Raw genomic sequence first — 10,476 nt, 5'->3', positions numbered from 1 at the left:
CTTTCCCCCCCTCTCTTTCTTTCCCCCCCCTCTCTTTCTTTCCCCCCTCTCTTTTCCCCTTTCAGTGGGGGGGAAATCTCCATTTTGGCTCCTCCCTCACAGTGGGGCCCAACAGCGCCCCCTGCTGGCCAACACTGAGCACTGCAGGGATCCAACAGCGCCCCCTGCTGGCCAACACCGAGCACTGCAGGGATCCAACAGCGCCCCCTGCTGGCCAACACCGAGCACTGCAGGGAGCCAACAGCGCCCCCTGCTGGCCGCGGTTAGAATTGTGCCCAAGGACAGAAAGTACCGAACTGGTTTTTTGGGGGGAACTTTGGGTACAGGATTATTGTTTAGCTGTTTTTGTGTTCTTTTGTTGTTCTGCCAATACATATATATCCTCTAATAAAGGGCTGTTATCTCTCCTTTCTCCACACTTCCTCAACTGGAGCCTCTTAATTTCGGATTTACAAGTGCTTGGAGGGAGGAGCTCGGTCTTCCTCATAACTCATCCTCATTAGCAAAACACTTCAGTCTCATTAAACTGAGCCAGAACTGCTCCAGTGTGGGTCTCTCCCATGGGGTCATGAGCTGGGGGAGCTTCTGGCAATTTCTCACCTGAGCCACCCCTGAAACTCCCCCACTACCAAAACCTGGCTGTGCCACCCCACTACGGACTGATATCTAGAAAATTTGTTTAGTACCTGTCCACACTTAGGGACCAGTCCAAAAGATTGAACTTGTTCATGTTTCCAACAATACCTTTTGCACAAAACTGTTCTGTTGTGAATGGCTGTTGGTGCTGTTAACATGAGAGAAACCATATTCACAGCTTCTATCACTAATCATTTTTATTTGTTATTTTTCTTTAAAGCTCCACTTAGTTCATTGGAATGGCAGAAAATATGCAACATTTGGAGAAGCAGCAGCAGCTCCAGATGGCCTGGCAGTAGTTGGTGTTTTCTTGGAGGTAAGAATGGCAAAAATAGCATATTTACATGATGAAAAGCATTATGCTGTCAAGTGTTTGAGGACCACGCCACATATTTAAGAGGTGCTTAAGGAAAACAGATGACTTATTGGAAGCAGTAACTCATTGCAAATTGCTGTTAAACTTTAGTTGGAATGTGGAGATTCAGACAAGAAAACATCTATTCAAAGCATAGTTGAAGCCCTTCTTATTTAACCTGTCTATTCTGTTATTTTAGATTGGGAAAGAACATGCTGGTATGAACAGACTCACTGATGCTTTGTACATGGTAAAATTTAAAGTAAGTTTTCAGCTCTTTAAATTTATTTCTGGGATATCCTTTAGAAATCAAGCACATGTACCTATTTGAGACAAAAATCATATCCTTCCATCACTAGAACCTCACTGTAGTTGTCTCCTCTTCCTCTCCAAAGTTCATTTCTTTTGCCTAATCTCAGGTGCCTCACAAGGCTGTGCTGACCCCACTGGTCATCAGAGGTTCTACCTTTCCCCGAAAATCTAAAATCAAAAGCTCCACAACCCTTCAGGCTCAGCTTTTACCCTCAGCAAAATAATCCATTTCCATTGAGCCTGGTGTTGACCAAGTGGAAACTGGCTGTTTGTCTTTGCTGCAGAGCTCTGTCAGGGACAATCTTACTGAGGTCCTGAGTCAATCTGTTCCTAAAGTGTTTTGTGAGTAACTGAATATTTTTTTGATATTCTTACAGGCTGAAAAGCTTTTCTCTACACTGTGGTAATCACTACTCTAGGCAGCAACTCCTTCTATTTCTGCGTGTCTTTGGTTGATCCACCTTCCTCTAATTTTAGACTTGAAGCTTTGATTTTTTTTTTTTAAAGCCAGTATTTACCATAGCAGACAATGACTACAGGATTTAAGTTTTCTACTAAAATAGATGTGAAGAATAGAAAATAGCAGGTGATGAGACAAGGAATTCTGCCACGATATTATCTATAGCTCACACTGAACACTATACATGGAACACAGCTCCTCTGTTATTTTTAGACCTATTGTGAGAAGAGCTGAGTTTTTGTAGGGACAATGGGGCAAGGCCTCAAAGTCCAGTAATCCAGCAGCAGGCATCACACTTGCCATGCTGCTTCTGTCTAACAGTTGTTATAAAGCAGCCAAACCTTTACAGACCTTTCACCTCGTTTTTAATGTTACTTCAGCATTATTTTTCTCTTTCAAAAAAGTTATTTAACCTGCACTTAAAAGTACAAAGATAAATTTCAAGTAATTTTTTTTTTCTAGGGAACAAAAGCTCAGTTTGGAAGCTTCAACCCTAAATGTCTCCTGCCCTTGAGTCTTGATTTCTGGACATACCTTGGCTCTCTGACAACCCCACCCCTTAATGAGAGTGTAACGTGGATAGTGCTGAAAGAACCCATCAGAATTTCTGAGAAACAGGTAAACTGTTGATATTGTCTCTGTTCTTGTAGGATTCAGTGCTGGATGAGCAGGCAGTGACTGTTTTGATTTGAAATGGGGCTGAGCTAAAACACTGAATATTCAGCCTGTTCAATAATCAGGCTTCTCTTATTTTCTGTTAATATTAACTGATTACAATGCAACAAATACTTTCCTTTGGTCCCTTTTAAAACCCATTAACATTGATTGCCCCCTTAAGCAGCCAATTATTTGAATTTCCAGCTGGAGAAGTTCCGGATGCTCCTTTTCACCAGCGAGGAGGACCAGAGGGTCCAAATGGCAAATAACTTTCGCCCCCCTCAGCCTCTAAAGGGGAGAGTTGTTCGAGCTTCCTTCAAGGCCTGAGGAAAACTCACAGTGGCCCTGGGATATCCAAGAGCTTCCACATCTGAGATACCACAAACAGAAACTCTGGTCCTCAGACCACTCATGGAACACACCAGATAAGCATTTCCATGAACACTCTGCTTGGAGGGGGACAATCTGCTGGTTTTCTGTTTTATTTGAAGTGCTCATTCTTCTGAGAAATGAGCACTATTTAATATAAGGGATAGCTGAGTAAACTAGACTGTTGTCCAAGACCTGAAACTCTAAAAAAATATTAAAATGCAATTAAAATCCAACTTGATATAAATTGGGAAATTATGTAGTGATCTACTAGTACAATAATGGTCTCATTCAATACATGAGGAAACAGTAATGAAGAATTTTGGGTGAATTGGACTTAAATTTTCCTTACCAATCTGTTGTAAGCATTTGCTGGGCTCTGATTTAAACATTGCTTGCACTGTATTCTTGCTGTCTGTTGACAGAGTGCACAAGTAGCACTAGAGAAAAGTTCTTTACTTGCCTCGGGTAGGCACTGGTATGAAAACTAGATATATATTTCAAATTTACTGCTCTAAGATCCTATTTTATAATTCAAAGTACCAATGTAAATGCTGTGCTTAAAAGCAGACCATTTTATTGCAGTGTTGTTTAGCCCACAGGTCGTACAGGACTGTGCTGCCCTGGTCAGTCTGGGTGAAGAGTACATCTTGAGCAATCCAGATGTGTGCTTTGTGGTCCTAAACTGCTCAAAGTCTACCTCAGTTCAGTGCTATGCTCTGCAATATGACCTCCTTTGTTGTCTGTCCTACAGATAAGGGGTGTTTTGTTTACTTTAGGGACCCAGTGGGTAGATCTGGGCTGCACTGAGTGTGCATTGCTGCACAAATCCCTTCCCTCTGGCTGGCAGGGATCTCCCTGCACACCCTCCTGAGTCCTTTTACCTCTTCAAAAGCAAGTTGCTTTAGAAAAGCCATGTGTTGGTATTACTGCTCGTGCAGCTTAGTGACAAATTCAGGCTCTGGTACTAAATACTGTGATGTGACCTGTGATTACCCACAGTCTGTTGTCAGCTGCTTTAATTCTGAGCTTCAAATGGCCTGTTTTGTGTGTATAGATCAGAGAGAAAGTGATTTTAGCACTTTCCTCCAGCTTAGGTGGAGAAATCAAAGATGTACAATGCAAAGGAAAGCTGGGGAAGAGGGAGAACAGCAGCTACTGTGGGCTGTTCCCCTGTCTCAGAGAGGGAGAAAGACACTGGATGTGGGACACAGTCCAACAAGGAATGGAAGACCAGAATTCTAGCCTTCAGCTCTGGTTTTCCTGCTACATTGACCTGAAACTTTGTGTTCCTCAGTTTCCTCTTACATAAAAAGGGGGTGACACTGACCTACCTCACAGGGATGTTGTGAGGGCTAATTCAGCATTGGCTGAGATGTGAGATTCTTACACACCAGATGCTCAAAGCAACAGGAAATCCTTACAGGCTGCAATGGTTTTAGCTGTTATGAATGTAACTTTGCTAGTAATGCAAACTGGTGTTGCAGAAAATCTATTTAATGTATCTTATTTCTTTAACAAATGAAATAAATGAGACTTTAAAACCAAGTGTGAATATCTTAATCCTTTATTTTCAGTAGACTCACTTTTCCCCACTTACTCTTTTTCTTGGACTTTCATGAAGAGAAATGATGTTTGATATTTTCAAGTGATGCATCTGTTTTATATCAAAGAATGTTTGATTGTTCACCCTCAGTTCCATAGAAACCTTAAGTTATAGTAGAATGGCCTGAGTACAGATAAGAGTTATCCCTCCTAAGTTTCTGGACATTTTTTTTAAATTCTAGAAACAATTATTTTTAGTCTATGTTGCAGTTCTTCCCATCTTTTTGGATTAACAGCTTCTGCTTCAGCTTAGTTCTTTCACTTAAATTCTAACAGAGTGTGTATCTTGGATGGCTTCTTGCCCAGTCAGAGTTAAATTATTGTTGTCATTAATTTTATGTCTCAGTTAAAATTAAGAAAAAAATAATTACATGAAAAGATATTTTAAAATGTAAAAGGTCTTTCAAAAGAAACTTACACATCTGATAGCCTGAATACATTTTATTAGGGGCAAATTTCAAATACTTTCCTGCTTAAAATGTAATGAATATTAATTACCATATCAAGCTACCCCTGTACTGCTGCATTAATATTCGTGCTCATGTTCACAGAGCAGGTCAGTGAGGGCTATTTTCAGTGTTTTTTCTCATTTGAGGCATGTAAGTAGAGCTCTGTTCACTCAGTCTCTCACACTTTGGACTTGTACACCAAAACTCTGTCCAGTTTTTTCCCAGCTAGAGCCACTTAGTCTAATAAAATAAAGAAGTTTATTTAACCCCCCAGAGTGTCCCTTCTGTGACCTCGAATACAGTACTTAAGCTTCTTTGAGGGTGGTTTAGTCATGAGCAACAGAAGGATAATATTTAGCTCACAAGGTTATTGCAAAAGCTTAGCTACTGTAAAGAGCTTTAAATGCTGAACTGCCCCAAGGTGTTCAGTTCCAGCTGAACTATACCTTCCTTCAGAAATAAATTTTATTTTACTTACAGGGGTTTTTTTTTCCAGTCATTGGATCAAAGAACATGATCTAATTTTGACCATGGTGAAGCAAAATGTAAAAGGAAGCACTTTATATTCTTTGCTGTTTCTTGAGACCCTGATCATCCAATAAAAAAGCACAAATATTTCAGTTCTGCACGGTTTTAAAGCTATAAACTCCTATTTAATGCTATTACTGCTATTTATTTTGAGATTGAACAATTCTAGAACATGTGCTGTGCTTACCTTTTACCAACTGTGTTGAAGGAGAATGAGGGTTGACTGTAAATACATCAGCAAGGCTTGGCTTAATGTCTCATGGGATGGCAGCTCATGACTGAGGGAACGGGAGCTCTCACATTTAGGACAGTGACTGAACTTATCCAGCTGTAAAAAACAGATTAAAAATGCCACCTAGTGGCTCTCTGTGTCCATTTATTGCTACAATGCTTCAAATTAATTTTAAGGCAAATTCAGTCAAAATACAACATATGAGAGAATTTAACTTCAGTGATAATAATTTTTTAAGATATGAGGGTAATTGAAAACCTTGTACTGGCTGTATGTATGTTGTCCTTGAAACTTCTTTGTCAGATAAAAATCAATCTTACAAAAGAAACTCGATAAACCAGTTATAATTTTTTGTTCCTTGTTTCCCTTCTCTATCCTCTGCTTGGTAAACTGCACACTATCTTAATTTTAGCTTTCAAAATTTAATAGCTACAGTTACAGTTCAACTTATGGGTTTTTCCACATCCTCTTGCAGGCAGAAAGATTTTTAGACAGTTTCAGTATGATGTAGCAATTATTTATAATGATAAATGATGAATGTTAATTAATCCAAATATAAGCATCAGAGGAAAGGCTTTGCAAGATACCTCAACACCAGATGGTGCTTTTGGAGGAGTTCAAAGGTCAGAAAGGTAAAAAAAGGGGCATTTCAGGAAAAAACAGAGATAAGCCTGAAGAAAATAGGCTGTTATACCTCAGGTTATCTGTTTCCCTCTCTGAATTCCTTATGCATGCACAAGGGACCATTCAGTAGTGGCAGGTTGCTCTACACTGCCTGCAAGAGTGGGGGGCTCATGTTTTTTCTCACTTACCCTGAGGAAAGTAGAGTAGATGATGAAACCTGACTGACTGTACCAGAACTCTTCCTAACTTGCATGGCTGTAAGGCAGAGAATGTTCATTCCTCTGATGTTCCATCTCTGCTGGTACTTGCATTACATTTGAAATTTAGTCAGATTTCAGTGCCTTCCTCCAACACAGCAATGCAAATCATCATTTCATTTCATATTAATACAGTAGAATATTAAATCACAGAATCATAGAATCCAACCAGGTTGGAAAAGACCTCTGAGATCATCAAGCCCAACCCTTGATCCAACCCCGCCGTGGTTCCCAGCCCATGGCACTGATGCCACATCCAGTCTGACCTTAAAAACCTCCAGGGACAGAGAATCCACCCCCTCCCTGGGCAGCCCATTCCAAACGGAGCCATTCAGACCCTGTTCATCTGTTGGAGGGGAAGAAGGCGGAAGGAGGAGAAGGAGGAAAGAAATATAATTACTTTTTTACACATGAGCACCTCTTACCAAGCCAGAAGACTTTCCTGCTCTTGAAAGCTGTCCCCAAGGAATTTAAACTTACTTTTACAGTGGTGCAGAGCCTTCATAAACACGTGTTTCTGTTTAACTCAAACCAATTTGTAAGCCACATCCAGTAAAAATTATCTATGTGGAGTTCAGATCCCATTACAGCAACTAGACAGACCTTTGCACCAGTGCAATTCCATGAACTCAGACTGGGCCACCAGATAACCCCTGCAACTACAGACACCCTGCTCAGCCTCTGCTGCAGCAGCAGGAGGGAAATGGAGCTGCAGAGCTGGAATGGCGTTTTTCCTACAGTTTGTTGTGTTTACCTCTGTTCCATGATGTTTCTTGTAGCTTGTTTTCTTTCCTAGCATTTATTTTAGACTGTAGAGGAAGATCATGGACTGGAATTTACTGTAAGCAAACTACGAAATGCAATTGCTTTAACAGACCTAGAGTCTCCTTTTTTGCTGTTGTTGGTTTTGGGTTTTTAGGGTATTTTTGGGGGGTTTTGGTAGTTTTTGGTTGGTTGGTTGGTTGGTTTGGTTTTGGTTTTGTTTGGAGTTTGTTGTGTGTATATAATCAGAGATCTCAGAGATCTAAGGTGCGGATTTGCCCTTTGTGAAAATGCAAAACATGATGTAGAGGCAATGGAATGTAGGTCATTATTCACAGGGCAAGGTACGTCCAGTGAGCAGCTGACATTCCCAAAGACTCCCAGCAGGAAGGTATCCAAGGGTTTTGTGCACTGGAGTTGTGTTTCCTGCCCAAGGGCTGGTTAGTTGGACTGTTGTGCTTTCAGTGCAAAGGCAGGTTTGACTCAGCCGTGTTCTCTAAGATGAGCCAGAGAGATGATTCTTTCAAAGGACCCTCCTTTGCCTGATGGCCATTCCCAAGTTCCCAAAGGGTTTGGATCTATGGCTGTTCTCTAACCTGTATCACTAAACTGAGTCTTTCTCTATATTTAGAAAAACCTCTAGTAAGCTACTTTCAGTAGTAGTTTACTATTTTCTTTGGATTCAAATTTTTCGTTACTAGCCAGCTTTTTGGACAAAGGGTTAGTTATTTATTAGAAATACTATTCTGATTTTTAACTTGCTTTCTTTAGGAATATCAGGCTTATTTGGTGGTTCTAATCTTTGTGTGTCCCCATAACAAGAAATGTTTACGAAGACATCAGGAGTCTCAGGCCTTTCATGAATATCAGGGAGTTAGTGGAAAGCAATCCACCACAGCACCTGCTCTGGGGCATCTGTCTGCAGCTTCTGGGAGCAGAAACTGTTTAAATTGCACCAGAGCAGACACGGTCAGTTGTCCAAATGAACAAGTGGGGGGTAAAAAGTAATGTTCCATGGGAAAGAGGGAAACCCCAATAGTGCAGTCTGACCTAAACAAGCAACATGGAAATCAGTACGAGAATATACTTCCAAAGAAAACCAGAGTTGCTGACTGTACAAGTCAGCAGACAAAGTTATACCTTGAAAAAAATCTAAATATAGGATTTGCTACATTTTAATCTATCACTCTACCTTAATACAATACCTGGAATACCAATAAGAACTTTCTTCTGGTGCAGGACATTTGATTCTGAACTTTTGCTCACCTATAACCAGCAAAGTCAAATCTTAGTTTTATTCAAAGAAACTCGAGTTATAATTTTTTTCAATGCAAATTAAGAAGATAGAGTGACATAGAGCACTATGGCAACCAAGCCACTGTTGCTACAGAAATTTGCCATTTTTATTAGATATTCCTAAAATCAAAGCATTTTTACTGGATATTCCTAGGGGCAAAGCAGAGCAATACTGTTTCTTTCCCCAGCTCATATCAGAGAGTAGTATTTTGACTTAATTTTAACCTTAATTATATATCCTTTTGGTTCACCAGCATAACCAAACACTCCAAAGCAGAATCTAAATCTCAATTCAATTTAGTATCCAGTCCTGTCAAGTACCTTCAACGTGGTATTCCTTCTTGTGTTTAGAAAATATGGAATGAAAGCACCACCTTCTTCTGCAGGACTGGTAATTGTTTCACATTCTTTCACATGGTTACTAAATCAGTTTTGCTTACGCATATGAATTTATGAAATGACTGCAGAACAAATGAGCAGTTTTCAGGCTGCTCTATGAGGTTTTTATTTTTTCCACATCTGCTAAAATTTTTTGTTTGTTTGTTTGTTTGTTTGCCCTTCCATTTAACATGAAACTGTGTTTCATCGTGCTAGTAAAAACAACAAACAAGTGAGAGCTCAGACTCAGGAAGATGATCTCACACCTTTCCACATGAGATAACCCGGGAACACATTCATCTCATCTAGGACACCCACCTCACATTATTCAAACAACAAAGAAGTCAGGACAATAAAAAATGCACTGCTGATATCAAAGCCTTTTGTGAATTGTTTGTGAGCCTGTTTTTCCAAAACGACTGTTACAAGTTAAAGCAGAGACTACTTAGTAACCACTCCGTTAACTGCAGTAAGTACTCATTAACCGCCGTGCACTTTGGGCCCATTCCTTCCTGCTGTTACAGGGCTTAAAGCCACTCAGTAGAAATTTTAACCAAGTCACGCAGAGATCTGAAACCCCCAAACCGGGAAGTCAGCAAAACGAGCCTTTTTGTTCTCCACAATTTAATGGCCTATCGGTTTCCAAAGGGCTTTGCTATTTGAGCCTCATCAGCTGGTGTCCCCCGCACTGCAGTGCAGAGTCCCATTGAAATGAAACGAAGAAGCGACGGTCCCTCCCTCCAGGCAATAACGAATTTGAACGTTATTAACAGAAAGAAATCCTTGCTGGTGCTTCTTTATTAACGTGTCACTTGCTTCCTTTACCGCTCGCGCTCTAACCGAGCCCAGCGCCACGCGGGGCCGGGCCCGGCCGTCCCTCGGCGCCTCAGGGGCGGCGGCCGGGGCTGCGGGGGTGCCGGTCCCTGAGCCCGGGCTGCTGGTCCCTCAGCCCGGGGTGCCGATCCCTGAGCCCGGGGTGCCGGTCCCTGAGCCCGGAGTGCCGGTCCCTCAGCCCGGGGTGCCGGTCCCTGAGCCCGGGGTGCCGGTCCCTGAGGCCGTGGTTCGGCTCACCCGCCGCGCCCGAGTGGGCACACGGAACATGGCGGAGGGACCAGGCCGCGCCCGCCCCGCCGTGTCCTGACGGGAACCCGGCGGGCCCGGGGCGGGGCGCCGAGGGCGGGTTGGGCGGCGGGGCTGTCGGTCAGCGCCGTTCGCGTGTCCGTCCATCCGCGCCCACCGGGCGGCCAGCGCGGAACTGCGGGCGGCGTGTGGCGGTGCTCGGCCGGTGGGTGCGCCGGGGACGGGCAGAGCGCTGCGGGGAGCCGAGCCGCGGGCTGAGGGAGCGGGGCCGGGCCTGGCTTGGCGAGGCCGCGGAGGGGAGGCAGGAGCAGGGAGGTGGGAGTTGCGCGCGGTAGGGGTTGGTGTCTGGTGCGTGTGTCTGGGTAATGGTTGGGTGTGCGGGGAGCGGGGGGGGGGGGGGGGGGGGGGTGTGTGGGGCACGGGATGTGCGGGCGGGGGTGTTGTGGGTCGGTGTGTGAGGCGGGATGTGTGTGGGG

General features: G+C 43.0%; 2 protein-coding genes across 4 annotated transcripts in view; both read left to right on the top strand.

Annotated features, from left to right (window-relative positions):
* Positions 1-4,337, top strand: part of CA7 (carbonic anhydrase 7) — a 10,922-nt gene extending 6,585 nt beyond the window's left edge. The window contains exons 4-7 of the mRNA XM_027665163.1: positions 857-952; positions 1,191-1,253; positions 2,226-2,381; positions 2,625-4,337. Of these exons, the coding sequence (XP_027520964.1) occupies positions 857-952; positions 1,191-1,253; positions 2,226-2,381; positions 2,625-2,747 (438 nt within the window). The 3' untranslated portion in view covers positions 2,748-4,337. The remainder of the gene's footprint in view (positions 1-856; positions 953-1,190; positions 1,254-2,225; positions 2,382-2,624) is intronic.
* Positions 4,338-9,933: 5,596 nt separating this feature from the next.
* PDP2 (pyruvate dehyrogenase phosphatase catalytic subunit 2) overlaps positions 9,934-10,476 on the top strand; it is a 5,484-nt gene continuing 4,941 nt past the window's right edge. The window contains exon 1 of one of the 3 annotated variants that reach the window (XM_027665151.1): positions 9,934-10,205. The gene's annotated coding sequence lies outside the window, so the exon portion shown is untranslated. Of the gene's footprint in view, positions 10,206-10,296; positions 10,316-10,476 lie in introns of those variants that run through there. The other 2 variants (XM_027665150.1, XM_027665152.1) reach the window with 2 other exon arrangements.

This window comes from Corapipo altera, unplaced genomic scaffold (assembly GCF_003945725.1).
Source record: "Corapipo altera isolate COAL_440 unplaced genomic scaffold, ASM394572v1 141, whole genome shotgun sequence".
In the NCBI taxonomy this organism is placed as follows: Eukaryota; Metazoa; Chordata; class Aves; order Passeriformes; family Pipridae; genus Corapipo; species Corapipo altera.
The sequence above is the reverse complement of the archived record's forward strand: the minus strand, read 5'-3'. Positions and strand labels throughout refer to the sequence as shown.